At 47.4% G+C, this 27,967-nt stretch overlaps 2 protein-coding genes across 6 annotated transcripts in view; one reads left to right on the top strand and one right to left on the bottom strand.

Moving 5' to 3' along the window:
- Window positions 1-360: 360 nt before the first annotated feature.
- On the bottom strand, window positions 361-20,456 carry NCDN (neurochondrin). 3 transcript variants are annotated; one of them, XM_066574999.1, is made up of 7 exons: window positions 20,393-20,456; window positions 14,811-14,942; window positions 9,162-9,962; window positions 6,720-6,961; window positions 3,849-4,076; window positions 2,030-2,172; window positions 361-896 (listed from the first exon to the last, which is right to left on the bottom strand). In XM_066574999.1, exons 2-7 carry the CDS (start codon window positions 14,928-14,930, stop codon window positions 460-462), a joined length of 1,971 nt encoding a protein of 656 aa, XP_066431096.1. In that variant the 5' UTR covers window positions 14,931-14,942; window positions 20,393-20,456; the 3' UTR covers window positions 361-459. The 3 variants fall into 3 exon arrangements, with proteins under 3 accessions (XP_066431096.1, XP_066431094.1, XP_066431095.1); XM_066574997.1 differs by having other exon boundaries at window positions 8,967-9,962; XM_066574998.1 differs by lacking the exon at window positions 20,393-20,456 and adding an exon at window positions 20,168-20,316 and having other exon boundaries at window positions 8,967-9,962.
- A 116-nt stretch (window positions 20,457-20,572) lies between these two features.
- KIAA0319L (KIAA0319 like) overlaps window positions 20,573-27,967 on the top strand; it is an 89,856-nt gene continuing 82,461 nt past the window's right edge. Inside the window, exons 1-2 of one of the 3 annotated variants that reach the window (XM_066575000.1) lie at window positions 20,573-20,666; window positions 25,337-25,478. The gene's annotated coding sequence lies outside the window, so the exon portion shown is untranslated. The remainder of the gene's footprint in view (window positions 20,667-25,336; window positions 25,479-27,967) is intronic. The other 2 variants (XM_066575001.1, XM_066575002.1) reach the window with 2 other exon arrangements.

A 27,967-nucleotide genomic window follows, 5' to 3' on the forward strand; every position in this document is an offset into this window, starting at 1 on the left:
CACTATAGGGCAGTCACCTCTGTGTGACTGCCCTATAGTGGAGGAACCTGGACTGCAGCGGGAGGAACCTGGACTGAGCCTGCTAGGTAATATATCCTTTTTTATGTAAGGTAACTAGGGCTTATTTTGGGGATAAGTCTTATTTTAAGTGAAACAGGGTAGTAACCAGAGTCCAATGTCCATAAAAGCTTAAATAGTTCAGGAAAACAACATAACTGCTACAATAATGGGCAGTATACGGCCAGATATCAAGTGCTGTTGAATAGCTTGTGGGCCCAGATACCTGCCACATTACTGTAGGTGCATAATGTGGTGGTATCCAGTCAGACAGAAGTTGCAATGACTTGACGAGTAATTGAATAGTGTACTATGCACTTTAATGAAAAACTAGAGTGACTTTCTGAAGCATTTACATTTGAGAAGCAAGAATTATACATTGTTCCATCAAAGAGTGACTGTTTAGAGGATTTTCGACAAGCATTGTTCCAGGGCAGCCATGCCATATAGATTAGCCTTCTCTATACCTCCATGCTGCTGGATAAGCTCTCGGCAGGGAACACTGATCTGGGCCAGTTGTGTGAGAAGTGCCTGCAGTGCTGTCACTAGTTCTAGGTCAATAGAACCTGGTGAAACCTCATCTAGTATGCGCAGTAAGTCTTGTAACCAGCCAGATGAAAGCACCAGAGAGGGCAACCAGGGCAACAGAGGAAGGCAGGCCGAGAACGCTTGTACACCCAGGAACCACAGCTCAGAGATGTCTGCCCACGCCTCAGCATAGCCATCACGGAGGACAATACGATGTGTTTCTTCATCAGGTTCAGCGGACACCACATGGCAACGGCTCAAGAACTTGATAACAGCCAAAAAGAAATCTTGGGAGTAACTTTCTTGAAGAACTGATACAAGAAATTGATTCAGTTAGACTCTGGCATCAGAATTATAGATACATCACAATCTGCATAAAAGGTGGAGAAATTGTATGAATTACAGCTTTACTTTTGAAAAATAAGTGTACACCAGCTATGAGAAAGAGTAGATTTCTGGTATAATTCATGCCAACGCCTGGCATACATTACAGTTACATCTGTCAGACTGGGAAGGCCATAATCCGTCCTGCTAAGGCCGCCTGCAGACGAGCGGGTCGGATCCGGCGGCGAGAATTCTCGCCGCGAGACCCGACCCGAGCGCCTGCAGAGACGAGCGCGTACTCACCCGCGCCCGGTGGCCCCGGCTCTTTCATGTGCCGGCTGCCGGGAAGCCGGCGCATGCGCAGACCGGAGCCGGCGGCCGGTTGAGTGACGTATCTGTGCGAGGCTCTGCGAGCCCCGCACAAAAATAGGACATGCCGCGGTTTGTTTGCCGCGCGAGATTTCGCGCGGCCGTCTGCATAGGAGTGCGTATTGTAATGCACTCCTATGCAGGCTTTGAGCGGCGGAAATCCCGCGGGATTTCCGCCCGTGTGCAGGCGGCCTAAGAAGCAGTCACTTTATTAAAAAAGTAGTGAGAGTTGGGTAAATAATTCAGATTACCATGTATGAGCACATCACGAGAAACAGGCAGCACAATCTGTTTGTGTGTCCAAGGGTTCCTTCACACTGGCGAGGGAGACATCAGGTGGTGTTTTACAGGCAGATATCGCGCTCCCCACCATGTGTTAGCCACTGTGGAAGCAAGGCGTTTTCGTGTCAAAACCACCTCGCATCACTGCGGGGATTCCCCTCATCCCCACCGTGGCTGTCACATTGCTTTCAATGTGGTCGGCAGCCAACAATGGGCGATATAGCACAAAGATTGAACATGTAATTTTTTTGCATGCGTGAAAACATCGGAAATTGTGAATCCAATGATTTTTTTCAATGGTTTCATTACCATGTGTTTTCACTCTCTCGCATCACAGAAATAAAGTGTGATTTTATTGCCAGTGTGAAGGCACCCGGACTATTACGACATGAACATGGGGTCAACTGTTTGAATAGATGTAAAACATGGAGGGGCAGCTTAAGGGAAGGGTTTCAATTCATCTGGTTACCTGGAGAGGCAGCAAGTAACCGGCTCATCATAAGTCCCAGAGTGGAAATATTGGCCACCAGAACCAGTTGGCCTTCCCTTGTCAGTTGCACAGGAAGGGATTGCATAAGTAGTTGCAGAAGGGTCACAAAGCAGTTTTCCTGGCTGGCAGTTGCAAAATCAAAAAAGAAGAAATTAAATATACGGATGGTGTGCAACCACCAAGTAATAATATGTACATAACAAAAAGGATGTATATACCAAAACAGACAGAAGACAGTTTTAATTCTGACTCATTTAGGGGTATTTAAAAAGCACTTAAAAGAAAATACAAGAAAAATAATTAAAACACACACACACACACACACACACACACACACACTTTTACATGTGTGAAAAATCCCCCATTATTCCCTGAGGGAGCAAAAATGCATCACACTTGTATAAAACTCATACGTGTGGGAGTGTAATGTTGTTTTTTTTCTGTGCCAATCAGTAAGACTGGAAACCCTGCAGCTTTGGATGTGTCAGCTCCATGCTATCGGTTTACGAAGGTATCCGACATCCTACAGCTGTCATCCCTGGCCACGGGACCCCTCCCCCGGTCACAGTTATCCACCGGATACCAGCGATCGCATTAGAATGAATGAGAAGTAAATAAAAGATAAAGTTTCAGCACCCCTTACGGATTCATTTCAAAACCTGTGGAGTCAAAATGCACAGTACACCCCTAGATGAATTTGATAAGGGGTCTAGTTTTCAAAATGGGGTCATTTGTGGGGATTCTCTGTCGTTTTGGCCGCTCAAGAATTCTAGAAGTGCGCTATGGGGCCGAAAACATCTTTAAGCAAAATGTCTGTTCTGAAAAATCACCTGCTGTTCCTTTTAGTTTGGGCGCCGTTTTGCATACAGACAGAATATTAGGGCCACAATGGGTATGTCTCTGAACACTGGACAAACGGGGGGATTCATTTTGGTGAATACAAATTTTACTAATTTTGATGCTTTTAATAAATCTACACGAATTCTATCAGTCTGTGGCGAAAATAACATGTCAGAATCACTTGGATATGCAAAACCTTTACTGGGTTATTGCATGTTAAAGTGACAGATGTCAGATTTCCAAAATTTGGCCTGGTCATTAACGCGCAAACAGGCTTGGTCACTAAGGGGTTAAATACATGTCAGTGTCACTTCTGTGCATCTTGACCCCTTAGGGTGCATTTACCTTAGTCTATTTTCCTTTGTGTATTTTATTGGTCATAGCTTTGTACCACATTTATAAAGTTTTCTACCATCTGGTTTCTGCAGGTCAGTCACAGGGTAAAGTCCCTCGCTGACCTTTCCCGAAGGCCATTCTTGGCTGAGGCCTGTCTCACATGAGCATACATGTATTTGCACATCAGACGTTGCATACGCAACAGTATTTTTTATTGTACTTTTTGCGCGTGAGTCTCGCAGCCAATGAAATGGCCAATTACTTCAATGGGTTCTATTTTCTTTGTATTGCATGTGCAACATTTTTGTGTACAAATATACCCATGTTAAGCAGGCCCAAGTGTAAATCAGATAGGATTTCAGATGAGGTTTTGCTTTCAAGAGAGAAGTCGAAAAGGAGAAAACATTTTTTCAATGAAAACCACTTGCAAAAATACTGTATATGTAATACAATAAAAATGTGTTTTAAAGGGTGTCCTCAGCTTTTAAAAAGGGATTTTCTGTGATCTGAAAGAACATTAAAAACATTGAAATCATACCAGCAGGGAGCAAGCAAACAGTAGAAAAGAAAATTGGCTGGCCATAGGCCGAAGCGCTGTTGAGATCCACGATGTCACACTCACCAAATAAGATTTGGCTCGGTCACCACTAGATTGAGGAAGACCCCACAGCAGCTCTGTAGACTCAGTTGGGTCTCGTACTTTCTGTCTGCAGTTACCCCTTCCTCAGAGGAGAAAATCTCCCACTTGTGCTGGTAATAGTCACAGAGCAGGGCAGGAACTCCTTCCGAGATTAGTATTTTCCGAGGAGCTTCTTCAGCACTCAAATGGCACAGAGCAGGCAGCAGGAACCTGGAGGAAGGATATAATGGAGAACACACTCAGCACCTAGAACTAGACAAAAAGCCCTTAAACTGAAAAAGATTTGTGACCAACACATCTAGACCTTAGATATCTAGTGCTGCACTGCATTTACCAACATCCACTCGTGGGATGACCTATAATCTGCTAGTACTTCAGTAGAAATAACCTACTCTTTATTGACAGGAAAGCCATTTGTGGCAACTTGTTAAGCTAGCCAAACTCATAGGTTATCAATCAATTAACCCCTTGAGTGGCGGGTTTCTTACCACCCTGTCGTGCCCACCAGGGCAGGTTTTCTGCCGTTTTTTGGATTTCATTTTTACGGCGTTGAACGTATGGAATAAATAGTGTGATAACATTTTCTGAGTCAGCATGATTCCGGCGATACCAAGTTTATACAGTTTAAGGTTTTGCTATTTTTGTACATTTAAAACATTTTTTTTCGTAAAGGTTTGCTTTTGTGTCGCCACATTCCAAGAGCCGTATCATTTTATTTTTCCATTGCCAGAGCTCTAGAAGGCCCTGTTTTTTGCGGGATGAACTCCAGTCTTCATTTATCTAACTTTTAGGAACATGTAAAATTTTGATAGCTTTTTATTCCATTTTTCTCGTGACAAGATTTACAAAATCTGTAATTCTGGCATGTTTTTTTATTTTTAACTGCATTCTCTGAGCAGTATAAATAATAAAGTCATTCTACAGGCCAGTACGATTATGCCAATACCAAATTGTAAGAGTTTTTCCTTTTTGCAACTTTTTCACAGTATTAAAAAAAAAAAAAAAAAAAAAAGTAATAAAAGTTTAAAATCGCCCCCCTTTTGCCAGATCTATAATAAAAATTAAAAAATAAAAAATAAAAAAATAAAAAAAAAATCTAAAATCCTATGAAAAATACATATTTGAAAAATCGCCACGTCTGTAAAAGTCTGACCTATCAAAGTAGTGCATTATTTACCCCACACGGTGAATGAAGTCTGAAAAAGAAAAAATAAAGAGCGCAAGAAATGCACTTTCAGTCACTCTGTCTCCCAGAAAAAAAAAGCAATAAAAAGCGATCAAAAAGTCATTTGTATTCTGAATTAGCACTAACGTAAACTACAGGGCATTCCGCGAAAAAATGAGCCCTCGCTCAACTATGTCAACAGAAAAATAAAAAGTTATTGCGCACAGAAGATGCAGCAGAAAATAATTGAAAAAAATAAAATGTCTTTGAAAAACAATACAAGTAGTACAGCAAACAACAAAAAACAAGTTTGGTACCGTAGCAATCGTACTGACCCATAGAATAAAGTTATGTCATTTTTGTTGCAGTTTGTGCGCCGTAGAAGCAAGACACACTGAAAGATGACGGAATGTCTTTTTGTAAGAGTTTCTCAGTACATTATATGGTACTTTAAATAGCACCATTGAAAAACACAACTCGTTCTGCAAAAAACAAGCCCTCATACAGTGACGTCGATGAAAAAATAAAGGAGTTAAGATTTTTTAAACAAAGGGAAGGGAAAAAAAGGGGGGTGGGTCCACGTCATTAAGGGGTTAAATATGTACCAACTTCCTCCTCTGGGTCATTACGACGCAGAGATTCCACATTTGTAATTTTGTTTACTTACAGAGACCCATCAGGACCCCCTGATCACATTCCGGGGGTCCGCTGGCGACAGCCCTTTACATGCTGAGATCGCGGCATGTAAAGGGTTAACAGCAGAGATCTGAGGTTTTCTCCATTCTCTGCTGTGTAAGAGCTGGTGCCTGGCTATCCTCTGACAGCCAAGCAGCAGCTCTCCCTGCCATAGAGACCATCGGCTGGGATGGTCTCCATGGCAACCTGTAAACAAAGCAGTGCAGGACTTTGAAAATAGAAGCAGGAGATTGCTGGCAGATCGGTAATATCTTCCTGCTTCTTTTTTCAAAGTCCTGCACTGCTCTGTGTGGGTCTGTGCAGGTAGAGCACAATGCCACAGCTTATGGCATTGGGCTCTGCAGATACCATAGTGAAACATAGCCCAGAAATTTTCCGGGCTATATCGCTATGGGCAGTGGAGCTCGTCCCGGAAAATTTCCGGGCGTGCCACTCAAAGGGTTAAAGCATTGCTCAACTGATGAATCTCTCTCCAGATCTCCTCCACTTTTCTTCTCAATGTGTAGAGGGGTTAAAATAAAATAAATAAAATGTTGCCAGGGGCAGTTTACATTACAGAGGGCTGACTTAGTTTCCACAGACACTTACAAATGGTGGATAGTGAAGAGGCAGCCATGTGTCTTAAAAGATCATAAACCACCAACACAAATCTAATGTTTATAGGTAGCTTAAGTTTAGTTTCACCCCCCCCCCCCCCGACTCCATATAAAGTTGCTGAGTCAGAGTTAAAAAAAAAAAAAAAAAAAAATACTGAAAATTAGTCAAAGATACTGCAAAACCTCTTCACACTTCCTAACATGGATGCAGGTAAGATACTATTGGACATCTGTGAGCTTGAAGCCCAACAGCGAGGTTCCATAAAACTAGGAGGAAGCCATGACAACTCCTGTACAGTAGTAATTACATAGGACAGATCAAGAACGTCCGATGTGGTCACCAGTAGCACAGGAAGGCTAACGGATCAGTGAAAGGTTAGACACAAATCTCATTACCTTATAGCATCTCCAGGCCACACCGCACCCCAACTGCTGCTCAGTAACGCCATCTGCGATGCTTCTTTAAGCTGCTTCCTACTGAAAACTGCTCTCTGAAACCACATCCGCATGTAATGCACCAGGAAAGGCAGCAGCTGGATGACCTCCTGCCTAAGACAAGAGGTTTCTTCCGCAAGCCAGGCTCCAAGCAACCTGATAGAAGCCAATACAAAAGGTTCCTCCATTCTCTCCCAACCAACCTGAAACATGAGAGTTTACACTTAAAGGAGGAGCTCTAATTCTGAAAAATACAGATTTGAGGAAAAATAAAAAAAATAGATTTTAGTATTATAGTAACACTTAAAAAAAATAATGAATAATACTAAGGGTCATATAAAAATCATTGCCAACACTAAATTTGCGGTATAACAGAGAAAATCTGATGTATAATATGAAAATAGAGATAAAGAGCCATCTATAGCATTGTTCATACTTCTTCCGCCAACCAGAAGATGTCAGGAACCAAATACCATCTCACTAGATACCGCCCTATAACAGTGTTCTCCGGGTGGGAGCATATTCTTTCATAAAAAAAAAAAAAAAAAAAAATAATTCAGGTTACTTGTGCCATTTCATCTCAAGCTTGTAGCTCCGTGCCATCAATTGTGATGATGCGTCTCAGAAACTACTGAGCCTTTCATAGGGTCAGATGGGACGCATACACCTACATTCGGCGCCAGACTTGGTGTGTGTAACCCATCTGCTAGCAACTTTTAGCATTTTCAGGATTGCATACACAGACTTGGCTAAAATGTTTACCTCCGCAGCCAAATCTTGGTGGGTTTATCAGTGGTTTTCTTCCAGTAGCAGGTGGACTTGAGCAATGCGAGTTGTCGGAGTCAACACAGGCCTGTCTGCTGCGCCCTCGTGGCTGACACTCATGTCCTTCCTTAAAAGCTGCTGCCCATATTACCATGCTCCAATATGGCAGTGCCTGTTCTCCACATGCTTCTCGAAGGACTTGGTGACACTTTCATGCCCATCTGCCACTAGCAAACTGAATTTTCGTAAAAAGAAATCTCCTCATGTCGAGAGCACATTATGCTATAGGGCGGTATTTGGTGAGTTTCCATCGTCTGATGGGTGCTGACACCCTCCGGTTGGCGGAAAAAGTATGAATGATACCATTAGAGAACACTCCATTTTCGTATTATATACCATTTTCTCTGACTTTGTTATAGTGCAACTGTAGCTGGGCATTTCCAATCATTTTTACTTGACCCTTGTACTTGAAAGAAGGGCCTGGGTGTCCTTCTTGAGTGATACAACATTATGTTCTAATCACTAATAATTCCAAAAGAGTTGTTGATCTAGGGATTATTCCAGATTAAGGGGAAAAAAATCCTTCCCGACTCCAAATGGGGAGAATTGGCTCCTACCCGATTGTAGTTTTTTTGCCTTCCTCTGGATTAACATTGCGGGGATAATAGGCTGGACTGGATAGACATAGGCCTTTTTTCGGCCTCACATACTATGTTACTTTGTTTCTAATAGTTGTATTCTTGGCCGTTTCTGTACATGCACAGAAAGAAAACAAATGAAGCTTGGGAGCTGCAGCAATGAGTTACTATATGTTGGCTTAAACTAGACACAGGTGACACTTCCTTGACTGACGCCCTACTTGACACAGATAACACTGACTTCATATGCTGAGTGGGACATCAATCAAAGTGGGCATGATTACAACCATGACTACTCACTGCTGTAGCGCCACCTAGATGACCATGGGAGAGCGGTGCACAGCGGAGCTATAATTTTACTTACTCCCTTCTAGTAGAACTGCCAATTTCCACAGAGGCATGTCTATAAAGACATTTACATGTATTGTAGCACCATGGCATTAGTTTAATAATGAACTTTTCTGACAAGTTCTCTTTTAAAGGGGGTTTTCCAGGATATAAAAACCATAGCTGCTTTCTTCTAAAAACAGTGTACCGTGTGGTACTGCAGCTCAGCTCCAATGAAGTTCATTTGCAATTCTGGTAGTGATCCATGGATAAGTGGGGTGCTAGTTTTGGAAGAAAGCAGACACGTTTTTCTAATGCTGGAAACCCCTTTAAATTTATTACTACTGCGGTATACTCCACAGTGTACATGCAGGGTTATTCCTGCCATCAAAAGCGATGGAAGCCCCAGATACAGCCATTATTACACTGATAGCCAATAAAACACTGTATACTAAAACATGCAACCAGAAGTACATACCTGCTGCAAATAGTACATAACAGCGGCAGAGGCCTCCTGCATCACCTGGAGAAGCTGGAGTTTCTGTTCTTTTCTAAGCACTGAAAACCCCTCTTTCGTACATTCGTGAATACCCATTTCAATTAGGGTATAGCAAGCCGTGACAATAGCCTGTCTTGAGTCCTGAGGCATGGGGTCTTCCAATGACATTCTTACCTCTACACAGGCCAGGTTCACCAGAAGAGACAAGAATTTTGTCTTTTCTCCTCTGCCATCAATCATGATCCAAGATGACCCATACATATTGGAAAGGCATGCTGCAAGCAGAAGTACAGGGTCTCGTTGGGAAATGCTAAGTTTATTACTCAGGATTTTATGTAAGGCTTTGGACATATGATTTAGGCAGTTTAATCCCCAAGATGTCTCAATCAGAAGCTGTGATGGAGGTAGGAACACAGGAAGGATTTCTGCCAAGTGGAATTTATGGCTGTCATCTATATTGTCAAAGTCTTCACTAAGTTTAACCAGCAAACACTGAAGTTCATTGCAGCCAATCTTCCAACAATGGTCTGGCAGAGAGGTGAGTAGTGAAGTAAGTATTCTAAGGGCATTGGTCCATCCATGATTCTGCTTCACATGAGCCTCACAGAGGGAAGATATAGTTCCACCAGACACCAACTGCTTTGCCCCCTCAGGAGTGGCAAGGATGCCAGTAAGACACTGGTAGGCATCTTCTATCATGGAGTTCAAGTTTTTGATGTCATCTTGGCATGAGATATTCAGAGTTTCATTCAGAATTGGAATTTTATTGATAACCTGTGGATGTGAAGCGAGAGATGGGTCTGTGCAGAAACAAGCCAAAAGAGTCAACCCAAGGCTTCGAAACAAGTAGTCAGGGCACCCATCAAGGGAAGTCCTTGAAAACAGAAGGCGATTTAGGAAAGAGAAGCCAACTGCATCAAAGATCCTGTGCCGCGTCCCATCATCCAGTTCCTGAGCTCGTGCACACTCCGTCACCTGAGGAGCGCAATGAGAAGAGTTATTTTACCGTGAAGAAAGCGGAGAGGTAAATCAAATAACTTGTAACCACTGCAAAAGTACAAGACATATCAACAGGGTTTTCAAAAGCATTCATTCTACAGATTTTGAAGGCCTGCTGCAGTTTTTCTAACCTGTTTATTAGGTCACAGACTTCACCATTAACATCGTAGAGTACAACCACAGAAAAATACATGTAGGATATGCAGATTGGTGAAGGAAGATGTCCCTGAGCGCACTTTTATGTTCTCTGATAGATTCTTATTGAGGCTTTACTGTGTAGAACACGTCATACACAAGGCCCACGCGCTAAAACCAGCCTACCACATCATTTTATGTGACTTACGAGGTCCAGATGAAAAAGGACTGGCTCTCTACTTTACCCAAAGGACACTTGGGGAAGCGGGTGCCATGTTGGATTCTGAGTTTCGGCGCACACCTCCACATCGCTCTGTTCAGAAGCTCACAGGGGGTTGCACAGCTCTGCAAGCCCTACCCAGCACCCAAGCCACTCTCCAAGGTAGGAAGCTCAATGCTAAAGCTGTGGAAAGAAACCCTATCAGAGCTCCACAGCCATGTCAAGGAGTAGTTACAGTTAACTCATTCACACGGGTGTATACAGTTTTGGTCTGTGAAATATACAGCATTTTCATGGATTGAGGCTGTGCGAATTACGCTTGTACTTGAACCTTTTTGCGTATTTTTTATGTCATATAGACACACAGACATATAGATATAGATAATGCTTACCTATTCCTCCCCAGGCAGTCTTCTTACCGCATCTTCTCCTGGCTCCTCCAGTCCCCCAGGTGACCTCACCTTCAGCCGGATCAATCCCCTTCTTCCTGTTTTGGAGCGTCCATTAGCGGCAGTTCACTTCCTGCAGGGTAGTGAACACTACAAGCGACATCACGTTCAATGCAGAGCAAGGAATCATGAATCCCCGACAGCTTACTTTAGCTCACATGTGCGATATCTTGCTGCTAGTGTTTCATAATAGCATCTGAAACACTAGCGATGAGACATTGTGCATGTGCAGTCGCACTAAAGCAGGCTGCTGAGAACTACGTCGCTAGTGACGTAGCGTACACTGACCTACAGAAAGCAAAATGTAGCGCAATGTGCGCTTAGTCACAGGAAGAAGAGGATCCGATTAGCTGGAGGTGACCTGGGGGACTGGAGGAGCTAGGCGAAGATCGGTGAGGTGAAGATCTGGTAAGCCGGCTGCCTGGGGAGAAATAGGCAAGTATAGAATTTTTTTTCTTTTTTTAAATGACAGAATCCCTTTAAGCGAGTTAAAAAAGTTAAAAATATGCCCTTTGAAAGCAACCATAATGTTGATTGGTGAAAATAAGTTTACCACCACTGATGTAGAACTGGCATAAAACTCAAGAAGAGATAAACAACATGACTGGTAAATTAAACATGAACAAGAAATTAAGCACACAACATAGAAGGATCCAACCACTGCAGGGAGCAACAACTCTGCCCCATTCAAGGGAGGCCAAGTTACATTCATTGCATACATCTTAGGCTGGGGTGGCGCTTTGGAGGGGGGAGGGGAGAGAAAAAAAAAAAAGTCCAAAAATAGTGACAGGGACAAACTTAAAAAAAATTGTGTTGAGGAGGAAGGACAGTCTATTCACAGGCACCAGATTCTCTGATAATGGTCATGCCAATGTGCCAGAATAGATGTCAATTTTCATTTATCATGTACCAATTAAGTTGCCTCTTGACCTCGGAGAAGCCTAGAGCAGTTTTCTCCCATAGATAAGCAAGGGAAAAAAAAAAGAAAAAGATAAATTACAGGGGTTTTCCCATCTCAGCCAAGTTATTCCCTGCCCACAGCATAAAAAAACAACTTTCCAATTGGCTGGAGTGTAACTGCTGGGATGCCCACAGACTCCTGATGCGTCATTGAAGTTTGACAGCGGTGGCCATGCATGTGTGCCATTCATTTCAACAGGAAGTGCCAAAGATGGAAAGTTCAAGCATGCTACGTGTAAATACACCCAAAGGGTTCCTTACCTCTGAGGTACTGTCAGGCCTCCCTTTTATGTCCCCTCTTGTGTAATTATTTAGCCTTGAGCTGAGTGATCTAAGACAGATTGGTTTATATGGAAGATGATTTGTCACGCATCACATCCCTGTTAAAGGCCATATAATTACCGCAACCAGTCTTTCTGAAAGTTATTCAGTATAAAACTAGATCGGCAGGAGATGCCAGTGTCCACTTAAAGTTCTCTACAAATCCTCTAGTAGGATCACCGTCCTTAAGTGAAAGCCCCATATAGAAGATGAACTATGTAATGTTACCACTATTATCCCAAAGTCCTGCTGACAGTTTGTTTTGGACTTTTCCATTAAGAAAGAATCCCAATACTAGAGCTCCACTGTATGACTGCACATTCAGTACACACGGGTGTCACTCTGGGCTTCTGCTACATTAGTGGTTTTCTCCGCTTTGTTATTTTTACAGAAGAATCAGAAATGTTAAGTCCGCTACTCCAGGGAAGTGTTTTTTCATTCTGCAGCTATCCTCCCAGTACATATAAATCAGCTAGTATTACCTTGGTTAGTCATTCTTTCCTATTTGAACTTCCTGGACTTGGGTTTATGTGCTTTCACATTAGTCAGTCTTCCAACCAGCTCTTTAACTCCCATCAGTTACTGCTGTTGATTAGAGGCTCCTATCACACAGTTCTAATGAAGATCACTACATAGCCTCCTGACTCTGTACTTATGGTCAGGGGCTAGCTGGCAAATTTTAGCCTTGGGGGCAAGAACAAGACAGGGGCCCATGAATAGAGGCCAACCCTTCAGGTATATTCAAGCTGAGGAATTTTCTGCATGGAATATGCCTATAAAAGCACGGCAGAAATCCGCTGTGTGAACATGCCTTTTGGGTGGAACACTGTGGCTGGCTGCACCCAGACAAACTATTACTGTGACTACTGCACGGTCATTGGCCATTGCAGGTCATCTGGCTATATGTAACCAGCCCACCGTATCGTTCCACACTTACCTGTTTATAACTACAGTACCAGAAGTAAGCTTAGTACATAAATACACAGTACCAGAATCAAGCTCATTGTGTAAATACAGAATCAGAACACCCCTAACCCCACCAAATATTATGTATATTCTATAAGAAAACCTTTGTGATGTAACAGGCTTATATACAGCGTCTCAGTTCTAGTATCCCTCTAAATAATAATTACCATATAATGTACTCAAATACCATCTCTACACAGCGATAGTGACTACAGTTCAGTTACCTGCAGTGAGGTCTTTTTTTGGGAGTTGTTCGTATTCAGTTTTCTTCCCAGACTACCAGAGCGATTTCTTCCCGCCACGACTTGGCTCTGTACACAGTCACCATCCTGCTGCTGCAACCCCTAATAAACTTTCCAGTCCCCCCCAATAGTAATAATTTGTCTACTGTGGTTCCACTTATTAAGGCTGGCTCACGCAACCATATGGTAAAGTGGTGCATAAAAAAAACAAAGCGCAGCGTTTTATTTGCACATCGCCGTGTTTTTACTCACGCATGCCTGCACATATACAGCATATTTTGGGTGTGCAGTGCTGCACTGGCTTCCCTTTTTTTTTTTTGTTTCTTTTAATTTTATTTTCAATTTCCTTCTTATGTCTCCTAGCAACCCCTTTTAAAAAAGCCACATATAAGCAAAGTAATTGCGTATGCACTGCGTCTCAAACACACCGATGGAGAACAATAGGGCTCTTACGTGCGTAATATGCGGTAAAATAGAACACGCTATCCGCTTTTTTTTTTTTTTTTTTTTTTTTTAACATATGCATAGCATATACAACTCTAAGTGGAACAATAAAAATTAATATACTTTCATTGACACCATTTACCACGTATTACGTGCACATACATTGCATGTGTAATACGCAATGCAAATAAGTTCATGTGAACCTAGCCTAATACTGACCCTCAGGTGTCCCCACTTATAATAGGACCCCGAGTCTTTAGGGCTACCCAGCCTCGTTACTAATACTCCGGACGATGGGGTTAGATGCATGAATACTCGCACGTGTGCTGCCATCTGAGTCACTCGTATCCACAGTTTTGGCACTTCTTGTACCGCCTCAGAATACTGAAGTTGCTGTGCAACATCGCGCTCAGCGTCAAAACTCAGATGGTAGCAAGTGTCCAAATATTCCCGTGTTTAACATCTTCTAGAGACAGCAGTTTTCGGAGCAGGGCTGGGCAGTCCTAAAGAGATGCTGGAGGGCCGGCCTGCTCATGCCCCCCTCCAGGCAGAGATGGTACATGCTGTAGCTGCTCATGTGAGGTTGTGCTGATGCATCAGATCAATAGCGCAGAATAACGAAACAGAGACCAAGGAGAAGTCTCAACATCAAGATGGTGCCTCGTAAATATTGCATGAAAGTGACTGCAGTAGACATAGGAGACATCCAGCGTGTGACAGGCAATCAGGTGAGGGGTGCAGCGATGGAATAATGTGGTTTTCGCCGAAGAGGCCTTTTAATGTCACTAGTTAACTCAATGAGATTTTTGTGCCATTTGCTGGCTTCAACAAGACTCCTGTCTGCCAAGTTTCCATTACTATTTCCAATGTCTATTGATACATTCTGCCAAATAATAAAATAGACGGAAACCTATTGGCTTTTGTTTTGAGACCTTCATGTGCCGATGTGAAGCTAGTCTGGCAACGTGGTGTTATGGACATGAGGGGACTGGAACTTCTGGCCACTCATGGTGCAGAAAGCCGGACATGAGCAGAACAGCAGCGTTATGGAGGCTCGTTACCATTCTGTTGGGGAATTAGTTCTTACCAGAAGTAATGCAGCAAACTGCTCGCTGTCATTCGTTGCTGATCGGAGAACTTCCAAGCAACGTTCCAGGGCAAGATTCTGGTTGCTGCCATCTGTAGCTGCCTCGGCCCCTGTGGACATTATTTCAAGCACCTGGAAGAGAAGAAATTGCTTAATGTTAGCAGCAGATAAAACCCAAGCACATCAGAAAGAAAGGTCACAGCCTGATCATCATCCCATCATCTCTTTACTGACCCCGAGTTTTAGCCATTAACCAAACTAAGATCAAGCGAAGATAATGTCCCCCCTAGGACATTACTTGACACAAAAGTAGTGAAGATCATGCCCCCCAATATTTTTAGTGTTTATTTAGAAACAAACAAAATCATAAACAGGAAATTTCTCTGTAATATGCAGAAGCAGGGTGTTAAATGCGTCTTTTCCGAACCATCTCTCCACATGAATTCTGCAAAATATGTTGGAAGCAAATCGTCTTAATACGATCCTCACATTTATTCCAAGACGACTCAATATGTTGCCTGAAATTCAGTGCCGGATGAACATAGCTGTAGGCAGCCCAGGTGTACCACACATCCAATAATCGGAGGGGTTCGGCACTTCTGTCAGGAGCAACTTCCATATACCCAACAGCTGGGGTGGTTGCCGAGTCCACAATCCTAAAGACCCGTATTTTGCGATCCGGGACACTACTGCGGTGTTACTTTATTTGATGACTAAAGCAAGGCTTGTCAACTTCAACATAATGACCCTAGGCCACCGAGCAGAACAGGGTTAGTAGAAAACTAGATGCTTGTATCATGATAAAAGTTATGAACACCAACTAGGGTGCGCTCAGATATTCCAGTCAGTTGTGCAGCTTGTTTTTCAGAGTTTTCCAGACACCAGAGGGCAGCAGTGTGCAGCTTCTCCAGAGAGATGCAAGAGTTTTCAGAGTCTTTTGGATGTATCTCCAGGATGCCGCAGTTCTCGTTAACACACTCCCAAGAACATCCATCAGAACATTGGCGCCGAGCGATCCAATGGCAGAGGCTGACGGCAGTTTTCGTACTCCAGATTGTTTGCAAGTAAACAGCATTATTTCATAAACTCGTTATCGGTGTTATTCGTGCCAGCTATAATAAACTGGTGTCTTCTCAAAGAAATAGAATTTGGGGCTATAGTAAGGATGTCCTTTGTTGCCCATAGCAACCAAAGTCATCCTTACTATAAGACAGCTTGATAGATCTCCCCCAATGTCATTAAGGGAAGCAGGGGACAGAATCTTGACTTGATCCCCAAACTTTTTACACCATTACTTTTTAAACACATTATGCTTCAAAGCAAAAATTGCACAAAGTCACCCGGAGTGTGAGGTGCTTGGCAGCACTCTCCTCAAATGCATACATGTTATGCGTCCAACAAGATGCGCCTAATTTATCAGATGGTCTATACGGCTGTGATAAATTTGGGGTAATTCCTGCCAGGTCTAAATTTAATGATGCTCAAACATTGACCCCATTTGTTCCCTTGTGACACATCTGAAGACACTGGCATGTACAATGTGCATTAAATATGCTGCTTGCGCTGTAAAGCCCCTTGCTGCCCCCCCACCACTCATATCCTGCACTGTCCTACAATGGCCTGCAGTTCTCCCATCCTCAGAGACCAGATGACAGGCGTGGCGGAGGAGTAGGTGCTCTTCTCTCCCCGAAATGCACCTACCAGGTCATCCCCCCTGTACCCTCACTCACTTTTCCATCATTTGAAGTACATATGCTACGGCTTTTCCGCCCGCTGTCCATGCGAGTAGCAGTTATCTATCGCCCCCCAGGTGCTGCTCGCCTGTTTTTGGAGCACTTTGCTGCCTGGCTCCCCCACTTCCTATCCTGTGAAATTCCAACTCTCATCTTAGGTGATTTTAACATCCCCACTAATGACCCCGAACTCCCCATCTGCCTCTCAGCTTCTTTCGCTCACCTCCTCCCTTGGTCTCTCTCAACTCACAGCCTCTCCCACTCACAGGGATGGCAATACTCTTGATCTGGTCTTCCTCCGTCTCTGCTCTGCTTCCAACTTCACTAACTTCCCTCTCCCGCTCTCAGATCATAACCTCCTCTCTTTCTCTGTCACGCTCCCTAACATCTCTCCAGACCCACCTACCTACAGTACCTACAGGAACCTTAAGTCCATTCACACCCAGAACTTTGCTGAATCCCTACAGTCCTCTCTGTCCCCCATCTCTCTCCTCACCTGCCCCAACCTGGCTGCCGCTCACTACAACACCGCTCTCAAACATGCCCTGGATGAAGCGGCGCCCCCCAGGACCCGAGCCATCCGATGTAGACCACGGCAACCCTGGCTCATGCCTCAAACGCGCTTCATCCGGCGGTGCTCTAGAAGTGCTGAATGGCTGTGGAGGAAATCACAAACGTCCGCAGACTTCCTCCACTACAAATTCATGCTCAGAACCTACAACCTCGCCCTCCACCATGCCAAACAAGTCTATTTCACCTCTCTAGTCTCCTCATTATCGCACAACCCTAAACGGCTCTTTGATACTTTTCACTCCCTTCTCAGCCCAAAACCGCAGCCCCCGGTGACGGATCTCAGTGCCGAAGAGCTGGCTGCTTACTTCAAAAAGAAAATTGATGACATCTGTCAGGAAATAACTTCCCAATCCCAGATTAGCCCTGACCCTAGTCTTTTCAGCACTGCATCTAGCTCCTGCTCACTGTCTGTACTCAGACCAGCGACAGAGGAAGAAGTCTCCAAATTGCTCTTCTCTGCTCGCCCCACCACCTGCGCTAGCGACCCCCTCCCCTCACACATCCTCCGTTCCTTCTCCCCGGTGGTCATCTCCCATCTCACCACTATATTTAACCTCTCTCTGACCTCTGGCATCTTTCCCTCTTCTTTCAAACATGCCATCATATCCCCACTGCTAAAGAAGCCGACTCTGGACGCAACTGATGCTGCCAACGACCGACCCATCTCAAACCTCCCCTTCATCTCCAAACTACTAGAACGCCTGGTTTACTCCCGCCTTGTAAGCTACCTATCAGAGCACTCTCTCCTAGACCCCCTACAGTCTGGCTTCCGACCTCAACACTCGACAGAAACTGCCCTTACAAGGGTATCCAATGACCTATTGACAGCCAAATCGAGGGGCGATTACTCCCTACTGATCATCCTGACCTTTCCGCAGCATTTGACACTGTTGACCACAAACTCCTCCTCAGTATGCTACGCTCCATTGGCCTAAAGGACACTGCTCTCTCCTGGTTCTCCTCCTACCTATCTGACTGCTCTTTCAGTGTCTCCTTTGCTGGCTCCACCTCTCCTCCTCTTCCCCTTGCTGTTGGGGTCCCCCAGGGCTCGGTCCTCGGCCCCCTTCTTTTCTCTATCTACACAGCCCCTATTGGACAAACCATCAGGAGATTTGGCCTCCAATACCACCTGTACGCTGATGACACCCAGCTATACACCTCTTCCCGAGACATCTCTGCACCTTTACTCCAAAACATCACCGACTGTCTGTCTGCTGTCTCTAACACTATGTCCTCTCTATACCTAAAACTAAACCTCTCTAAAACTGACCTGCTGGTATTTCCACCCTCCACTAACAGACCTCATCCTGACATTCCCATCTCAGTGTGTGGCGCCACCATAACTCCTAGACAACATGCCCGCTGCCTTGGGGTCATATTCGATTCTGACCTCTCTTTTACTCCCTACATCCAATCTCTCGCCCGAACATGTCAGCTGCACCTCAAGAACATCGCAAGAATACGCTCTTTTCTCACTGTGGAGACGTTAAAAACGCTTACTGTTGCCCTCATCCACTCCCGGCTCGATTATTGCAACTCGTTGCTGATCGGCCTCCCCTGCACCAGACTCTACCCTCTCCAATCCATCCTGAATGCGGCAGCCAGGCTCATCTTCCTGTCCAGCCGCTACTCGGACGCCTCTGCCCTGTGCCAGTCACTGCACTGGCTGCCCGTTAAATACAGAATTCAATTTAAACTCGCTACCTTCATCCACAAAGCCCTCCACAGCGCAGCACCACCCTATATCGCCTCCCTCATCTCAATCCATCACCCAGCCCGGGCTCTCCGCTCTGCTAATGAAACCAGACTGAGTGCCCCTTTCATTCGAACTTCTCATTCCCGCCTCCAAGACTTCTCCAGAGCAGCACCGGTCCTCTTGAACGCACTACCAAAGGCTACCCGGGCAATCCAGGACTCGCAGAACTTCAGGCGTGCTCTAAAAACGCACCTCTTCAGGGAGGCATACCACATACCCTAAACAAACTCCTCTGTAACGCCGCCTGATAACATGCTCCTGTCCTACTGACTGTAATCCCTGCTAGCCACCATAAACCGCTCCTGCAGTCATACTGTTTCTGCCATCACACGGCTAAATGTCTGACCATTGTCTATGTGTATAGCATCCCACACTCCCCACCCCGCCATACCGTGCACATCTCCAGCCTCTTTACCTTCTGTATCACTCCACTATTCGTAGTATGTAAGCTCGTTGGAGTAGGACCCTCACCCCTATTGTTTCCATCAACTGATTACTATGTAACCGTGGTTCTGTAATGTTTGTATTATCTTTCTGTATCCCCCCTGTCTATGTAAGCGCTGCGGAATATGTTGGCGCTATACAAATAAAGATTATTATTATTATTTGCACTTTGGCGTCCCAGGAATCCGATCCATTTACACTGTCCTGGTGGTTGGGCAGACACTACACCCACGACCATCACAGTTCCTGCATCTACAGCTTTTCGTGGACTCGCATGCGCATTTATCACTCTGTCTCCACTCAGGGCGCGACTTCTGAAGACGTACCAGAGGGGAAATCAGAGAACAGCGAGCGAGCAGGAGGTCAGCACTGTCAGATGGGAGTGCGCATGCCGCGCGGGTCGGGAGCTGTGCATTCTGGGATTTGTAGTCTGCAGGAAAGTGAAGGGAAACTAAAAAAAAAAAAAAAAGGGACTGAGTTGTGCTTTCACACCGGCTGAACAACCCCTTTAAGGCCTCATGTCCTAGAATTGCCTCTTTTTTTTGGCATGCGGAAGATCAATTGAGATAGAGCTCCCACACGCGTGATTCACGTTACAATAGAGTATGTCGTGGGTCTTTTTCCCCCGCACATGACATCCACAAATAACTTAAAATACCATCCGTGGCTATTTAATTAACCGCAGACGGTCAATACATTCCTATGGGATGGGGATTTACATTTTCTCTCTCCTGCGCAGATGTTCTAAACAGGACATGAGCCCTGACTGTATTTACATGCAATAGTCACCCGTTTCCACGGTTACCGCAGGATACCAGCCACTACAACAAGAGTTCTGCCATAATTGTCACCTGCAGCCAGGTAGCCAATGAAGGGTTAAGCGGTCACAAGGGTGAAGTCCCCGCTCCAGTACTGCAGGGTGACAGCCCGCCATTACAGCTCTGACAGCCAGTAGTCAGCGGTTAGACGAGACTAGAGGCTGCAGGACTATGGAGGCAGTCTTGTCACTCACAATGCCATGAGGGAGGCTGAATACAAGCTGCACTACATCACAACAGGATGATGATCCAACTTACGCGCGCGCCTTCTCCGCACTGACCCCTCCGAGCTTCCGTCACGTCTCCTCACACACGTGTCCAGTCACAGCACTGCTTCCGCTTTACGGCACCGCCTATTCAATGGGGCGGCTACCATGGTAACTGACGCCATGCTGGGGAGAGGAAACCTGGCCGCCACTTCCGGGAGGAGGAGAGGGAGGGGACTGGCAGAGGGCAGGGGGAGGAGTGTAGCGGCGACAGCAGCAGGTACGGCCGCTCTGCAAGTGCTGCTGTGCCACGGGGCACCGTGCGGGTAGGTATGCTGTGCAGCGCCCCCCATGGGATGAGTGCGCAGGTGGTCCTGCAGTGCTTGTACTCCTGTGTGACTGCGCTGCACCTGTTGTGTGATGCCCGGCCAGATTACATGGACTAGTGGTGGGGAGATGCTCATCAGCTGGAGGCTCCTGACCTGTGTGCCACACATAGGAGGGCCATGGCGCTCCTGACCGCCTGTACTAGAGACCACTGCTGTAGCCAGACGTCCTCATCAGTTGGGATATCAGGGTGCTGGTCATTCAAGTGGCGCGGGACGCCTCCGGTAATGATGCATGGTGGTGGTACGAGGGGAGCGGGACACCTCCGGTAATGATGTGTGTTGGGGGTACGGAGGGAGCGGGACACCTCCGGTAATGATGTGTGTTGGGGGTACGGAGGGAGCGGGACACCTCCGGTAATGATGTGTGTTGGGGGTACGAGGGGAGCGGGACGCCTCCGGTAATGATGTGTGTTGGGGGTACGAGGGGAGCGGGACGCCTCCGGTAATGATGTGTGTTGGGGGTACGAGGGGAGCGGGTCGCCTCCGGTAATGATGTGTGTTGGGGGTACGAGGGGAGCGGGACGCCTCCGGTAATGATGTGTGTTGGGGGTACGAGGGGAGCGGGACGCCTCCGGTAATGATGTGTGTTGGGGGTACGAGGGGAGCGGGACGCCTCCGGTAATGATGTCTGTTGGGGGTACGAGGGGAGCGGGACGCCTCCGGTAATGATGCGTGGTGGTGGTACGAGGGGAGCGGGACGCCTCCGGTAATGATGTGTGTTGGGGGTACGAGGGGAGCCGGACGCCTCCGGTAATGATGTGTGTTGGGGGTACGAGGGGAGCGGGATGCCTCCGGTAATGATGTGTGTTGGGGGTACGAGGGGAGCGGGACGCCTCCGGTAATTATGTGTGTTGGGGGTACGAGGGGAGCGGGACGCCTCCGGCAATGATGTGTGTTGGGGGTACGAGGGGAGCGGGACGCCTCCGGTAATGATGTGTGTTGGGGGTACGAGGGGAGCGGGACGCCTACGGTAATGATGTGTGTTGGGGGTACGAGGGGAGCGGGACGCCTCCGGTAATGATGTGTGTTGGGGGTACGAGGGGAGCGGGACGCCTCCGGTAATGATGTGTGTTGGGGGTACGAGGGGAGCGGGACGCCTCCGGTAATGATGTGTGTTGGTGGTACGAGGGGAGCCGGACGCCTCCGGTAATGATGTGTGTTGGGGGTACGAGGGGAGCGGGACGCCTCCGGTAATGATGTGTGTTGCTGGTACGAGGGGAGCGGGACGCCTCCGGTAATGATGTGTGTTGCTGGTATGAGGGGAGCGGGACGCCTTCGGTAATGATGTGTGTTGGGGGTACGAGGGGAGCGGGACGCCTCCGGTAATGTGTGTTGGGGGTACGAGGGGAGCCGGACGCCTCCGGTAATGATGTGTGTTGCTGGTACGAGGGGAGCGGTTCGCCTTCGGTAATGATGTGTGTTGGGGGTACGAGGGGAGCGGGACGCCTCCGGTAATGATGTGTGTTGGGGGTACGAGGGGAGCGGGACGCCTCCGGTAATGATGTGTGTTGCTGGTACGAGGGGAGCGGGACGCCTTCGGTAATGATGTGTGTTGGGGGTACGAGGGGAGCGGGACGCCTCCGGTAATGATGTGTGTTGGGGGTACGAGGGGAGCCGGACGCCTCCGGTAATGATGTGTGTTGGGGGTACGAGGGGAGCCGGACGCCTCCGGTAATGATGTGTGTTGGGGGTACGAGGGGAGCGGGACGCCTACGGTAATGATGTGTGTTGGGGGTACGAGGGGAGCGGGACGCCTACGGTAATGATGTGTGTTGGGGGTACGAGGGGAGCGGGACGCCTACGGTAATGATGTGTGTTGGGGGTACGAGGGGAGCGGGACGCCTCCGGTAATGATGTGTGTTGCTGGTACGAGGGGAGCGGGACGCCTCCGGTAATGATGTGTGTTGGGGGTACGAGGGGAGCCGGACGCCTCCGGTAATGATGTGTGTTGGGGGTACGAGGGGAGCCGGACGCCTCCGGTAATGATGTGTGTTGGGGGTACGAGGGGAGCGGGATGCCTCCGGTAATGATGTGTGTTGGGGGTACGAGGGGAGTGGGACGCCTCCGGTAATGATGTGTGTTGGGGGTACGAGGGGAGCGGGACGCCTCCGGTAATGATGTGTGTTGGGGGTACGAGGGGAGCCGGACGCCTCCGGTAATGATGTGTGTTGGGGGTACGAGGGGAGCGGGACGCCTCCGGTAATGATGTGTGTTGGGGGTACGAGGGGAGCGGGACGCCTCCGGTAATGATGTGTGTTGCTGGTACGAGGGGAGCGGGACGCCTCCGGTAATGATGTGTGTTGCTGGTACGAGGGGAGCGGGACGCCTTCGGTAATGATGTGTGTTGGGGGTACGAGGGGAGCGGGACGCCTCCGGTAATGATGTGTGTTGGGGGTACGAGGGGAGCGGGACGCCTCCGGTAATGATGTGTGTTGCTGGTACGAGGGGAGCGGGACGCCTTCGGTAATGATGTGTGTTGGGGGTACGAGGGGAGCGGGACGCCTCCGGTAATGATGTGTGTTGGGGGTACGAGGGGAGCCGGACGCCTCCGGTAATGATGTGTGTTGGGGGTACGAGGGGAGCGGGACGCCTCCGGTAATGTGTGTTGGAGGTACGAGGGGAGCGGGACGCCTCCGGTAATGATGTGTGTTGGGGGTACGAGGGGAGCCGGACGCCTCCGGTAATGATGTGTGTTGGGGGTACGAGGGGAGCGGGACGCCTACGGTAATGATGTGTGTTGGGGGTACGAGGGGAGCGGGACGCCTACGGTAATGATGTGTGTTGGGGGTACGAGGGGAGCGGGACGCCTACGGTAATGATGTGTGTTGGGGGTACGAGGGGAGCGGGACGCCTCCGGTAATGATGTGTGTTGCTGGTACGAGGGGAGCGGGACGCCTCCGGTAATGATGTGTGTTGGGGGTACGAGGGGAGCCGGACGCCTCCGGTAATGATGTGTGTTGGGGGTACGAGGGGAGCCGGACGCCTCCGGTAATGATGTGTGTTGGGGGTACGAGGGGAGCGGGATGCCTCCGGTAATGATGTGTGTTGGGGGTACGAGGGGAGTGGGACGCCTCCGGTAATGATGTGTGTTGGGGGTACGAGGGGAACGGGACGCCTTCGGTAATGATGTGTGTTGGGGGTACGAGGGGAGCGGGACGCCTCCGGTAATGATGTGTGTTGGGGGTACGAGGGGAGCGGGACGCCTCCGGTAATGATGTGTGTTGGGGGTACGAGGGGAGCGGGACGCCTCCGGTAATGATGTGTGTTGGGGGTACGAGGGGAGCGGGACGCCTCCGGTAATGATGTGTGTTGCTGGTACGAGGGGAGCGGGACGCCTCCGGTAATGATGTGTGTTGGGGGTACGAGGGGAGCGGGACGCCTCCGGTAATGATGTGTGTTGGGGGTACGAGGGAAGCGGGACGCCTCCGGTAATGATGTGTGTTGCTGGTACGAGGGGAGCGGGACGCCTCCGGTAATGATGTGTGTTGGGGGTACGAGGGGAGCCGGACGCCTCCGGTAATGATGTGTGTTGGGGGTACGAGGGGAGCCGGACGCCTCCGGTAATGATGTGTGTTGGGGGTACGAGGGGAGCGGGATGCCTCCGGTAATGATGTGTGTTGGGGGTACGAGGGGAGTGGGACGCCTCCGGTAATGATGTGTGTTGGGGGTACGAGGGGAACGGGACGCCTTCGGTAATGATGTGTGTTGGGGGTACGAGGGGAGCGGGACGCCTCCGGTAATGATGTGTGTTGGGGGTACGAGGGGAGCCGGACGCCTCCGGTAATGATGTGTGTTGGGGGTACGAGGGGAGTCGGGACGCCTCCGGTAATGATGTGTGTTGGGGGTACGAGGGGAGCCGGACGCCTCCGGTAATGATGTGTGTTGGGGGTACGAGGGGAGCCGGACGCCTCCGGTAATGATGTGTGTTGGGGGTACGAGGGGAGCCGGACGCCTCCGGTAATGATGTGTGTTGGGGGTACGAGGGGAGCCGGACGCCTCCGGTAATGATGTGTGTTGGGGGTACGAGGGGAGCCGGACGCCTCCGGTAATGATGTGTGTTGGGGGTACGAGGGGAGCCGGACGCCTCTGGTAATGATGTATGTGCATTGCTGTATGTAAGCTGGTCCGGAATAACCCCGGACTTGTCTGTTGTGAAGTCCCATAGGTTATAACGCAGCAGTTATGTGTAACCATGTCATCCACAATCCTGTTGGTCCTCCTGCTAAGACATCTCCCAGCTGCCGTTCCTCCGGATTGTTGGGGTACTTGCGTAATAACCAGCGGGCAGGGGGAACGCATACAGGAGTCACTTCCGTAAACGACACATCCAGCTGACTTGACAGTTTGTTCCCCTTTTTGTTTCTTTAAAAAGTGCGTTGAGTTGTTTCTGCTGGTCTGACATGGCGTCATTTATGAGTGTGGGGTCAGTCACCTGCCACAGTTTTCAGGACCCCCTTTCTATGTACTCGCCACGATTTCTTAGAGCAAAGATAAAAATGGCGTCATTGTCTATTATTCCCTGGAAACGTTCCCTTTCCCCCATGCTCGTTTATGGGACACAGCGCACACATGTAGAACCAGAGCTGACGTGTTCTGTCTTTTCACAGCAGAAAGAATATTCTCTTGGGGATGCTGAAATAAGTTGCGTAAGAAGTGGAAATCTATTTGGATGCTCCTGTTGTGCCGGCGTCATGTTTGAGTAGTGACGGTGCATGAATAAGATATCGTCGAGCAGCTGACATGATTCAGGTGAGAATGCCTCATTACTTGCTGCTTCTCCGTGACAGCTGTATGTGCCCTTATGGTAGATTATGATGGAAATGCATCTGCTCTTGTAGAGAACTTTTACACGGGACAACAGTTGCTCCTCTGCTTTCACACAGGAGGGATAGTCACACACTGAATGGAGGCCAACCGGGCTGGAGATCTCTTCAGGCCGGCTGCACACAAGCATGTCGGATTCTGCATGCGGGAGCCCGCAACGGAATCTGGCCCTGTGCCCAGCCGCCATAGAGGAAAAAACGCTATGAGCAGTATTTGCTGCAGAATCCGGAGACAGACGTCCGCTCCAAACTCTGCAATGCAAACTCGTCCTTGTACACCCTGACCTCACAGTAAACAGGCAGTCATTCAAACTGCCTGTTTACATGGTCACTTATTTTTTTCAGTGAGCTGGAAACCAAGCGATTTCAAAAAGTGAGCGATTCTCATGTCCCTCTTGGTCCCATGTTTATATGGAACGACAGTCGCCTATAATCACTCTTTTGAGAGGTTACTTGAGCGACTGTCAGCCCGTGTAAAAGTACCCATAAACTAAAGTGGATAGGACTTTGTAAAGCTGCTTGTGTACAGAGACGTGATCATGTATGTTCTCCCCGCCTGGGACCTCCTGCTGAGGGTTCCAGATCTGTGCTTGAGGCTTCCTACACATGGCCGAGCGGGATATCAGGCCGTGAAACTTGGCCCGATATTGCGCTCGTGTACATGCAAATTACTGGCGGATGCGAGACGTTTTTCTGTAGAAAGAGCCTCCCGTCACTTTGTGGAGTTGTTTTCAATAGGAGCTTCACATCGCACGGCATGTGATGTGTTTTCCTGTCCCATTGAAAACAATGGGTGATGCGTTCCAAAGGAATGCCCAAAGATAGGACATGCCACGATTTTTTTCCCACACCGTGATGCGGAAAAACAAATAGCTTGTGTGTATATGAACCCATTCAAAATAATGGGGTTCATATTCGTCTGTCTTCCACAGCACAAATCTTGCACAATTTTTAGAAGTCTATCAAAATTATGGGGAGCAACTCTCCCCTTTGCTACATGACACATTGCAGCAGGCTCTCTTCCCTCTTCCTTATATGATGCTGCCATTATTGTCCTCTTAAAACCTGGTAAAGACCCCACTAGTTGACCAATCTCATTGGTCAACGTAGACTACAAGATTCTAACCAAAGTACTAGTTACCAAGCTGAACCAAGTTATTCTCTCCATTTTTCACCCTGACCAAACAGGCTTTATGCCCGGTAAATCCACAACAATAAATATCCCTCGTGTCCAAACAATTATTCGACTGGGCAGAGCACATAAGATGCCCTGGGCATTGGCCTCATTGGACACTATGAAAGATCTTCATTCACTAGAGTGGACTTTCCTAGAGGCCTGTCTTAGTCGTTTTGGGTTCGGCCCTCTCTTCCTAAAGTGAATTCAAATTATATATATAGATCTCCAAAAGCAAATGTTGTTATTATTAACGGTATTCCATCAAATTGCTTTACATTATCATGCGGTACTCGGCAGGGCTGTCCTTTGCCTCCTGCCTTATGCTATCGCCATAGAGGCAATGGCCATTAGATTTCCGTGCACTCCCGCTATCACAGCTGGGGAGTAAAAGAAAGTGTTGTGGGGCTATACGCTGATGACATGATTCTATTCCTGCAAAACCCTGAACAGTGCTTCCCACAAGCCTTAAACCATATAACCTCCTTTCCAAATTTTCTGGCCTATATATTAATTGGCAGAAATCCGCTATTCTATTTACAGGTCAGAATTCAACTATTAATCCTTCTATCTCTGACTGTGACTGCCAGTAGTGTCTAAATTTAAATACCTAGGAATAACCATGGTTGGCGACCATGAAAATATAATGGCAGGAACTATTGCCCCATTGGAGGAAGTTGATAGAGCTAAACTTAAAACATGGTCTGGGCTACCTCTCTCAGTGGCAGGGCGTATAAACTTAATTAAAATGGTAATACAACCTAAGTGTTTATATATTTTACAGCATATGCCAGGAAAAATCCCAATGCAATTTTTCTGCTCCATGAATTTCCTTCTGACTATGTTCATATGGGGCCCATCCCGTTCCAAATTAAAACTTACCACACTACAAAGACTCAAGAATCAGGCTGGAATGGTATTGGCAGATTTTCACTTATACTACTTGGCGGGCCAATTGTGGAACCTGCAACCATGGGTCCTACAACAGGAGCTTCAGCTATCTAGAATGCCCAGGATACACCACATCCTCTAATACATTGCCCATGCACAAATTAGCCATATTTATATGGTGAACTACAAAAAATATTCAAGACTTTAGAGATACTATGGCAGATCTCTCCCTATGGAATAATCCCACCCTACCCTCATTACAGACAATACCAGATTGTCAATATTGGGTCTCATTAGGTATCTCTGAATTGGGGGATGTATATGACAACAATATAATTATTACATTCACC

The sequence above is a fragment of the Eleutherodactylus coqui genome, chromosome 1 (assembly GCF_035609145.1).
Source record: "Eleutherodactylus coqui strain aEleCoq1 chromosome 1, aEleCoq1.hap1, whole genome shotgun sequence".
Lineage (NCBI taxonomy): Eukaryota > Metazoa > Chordata > Amphibia > Anura > Eleutherodactylidae > Eleutherodactylus > Eleutherodactylus coqui.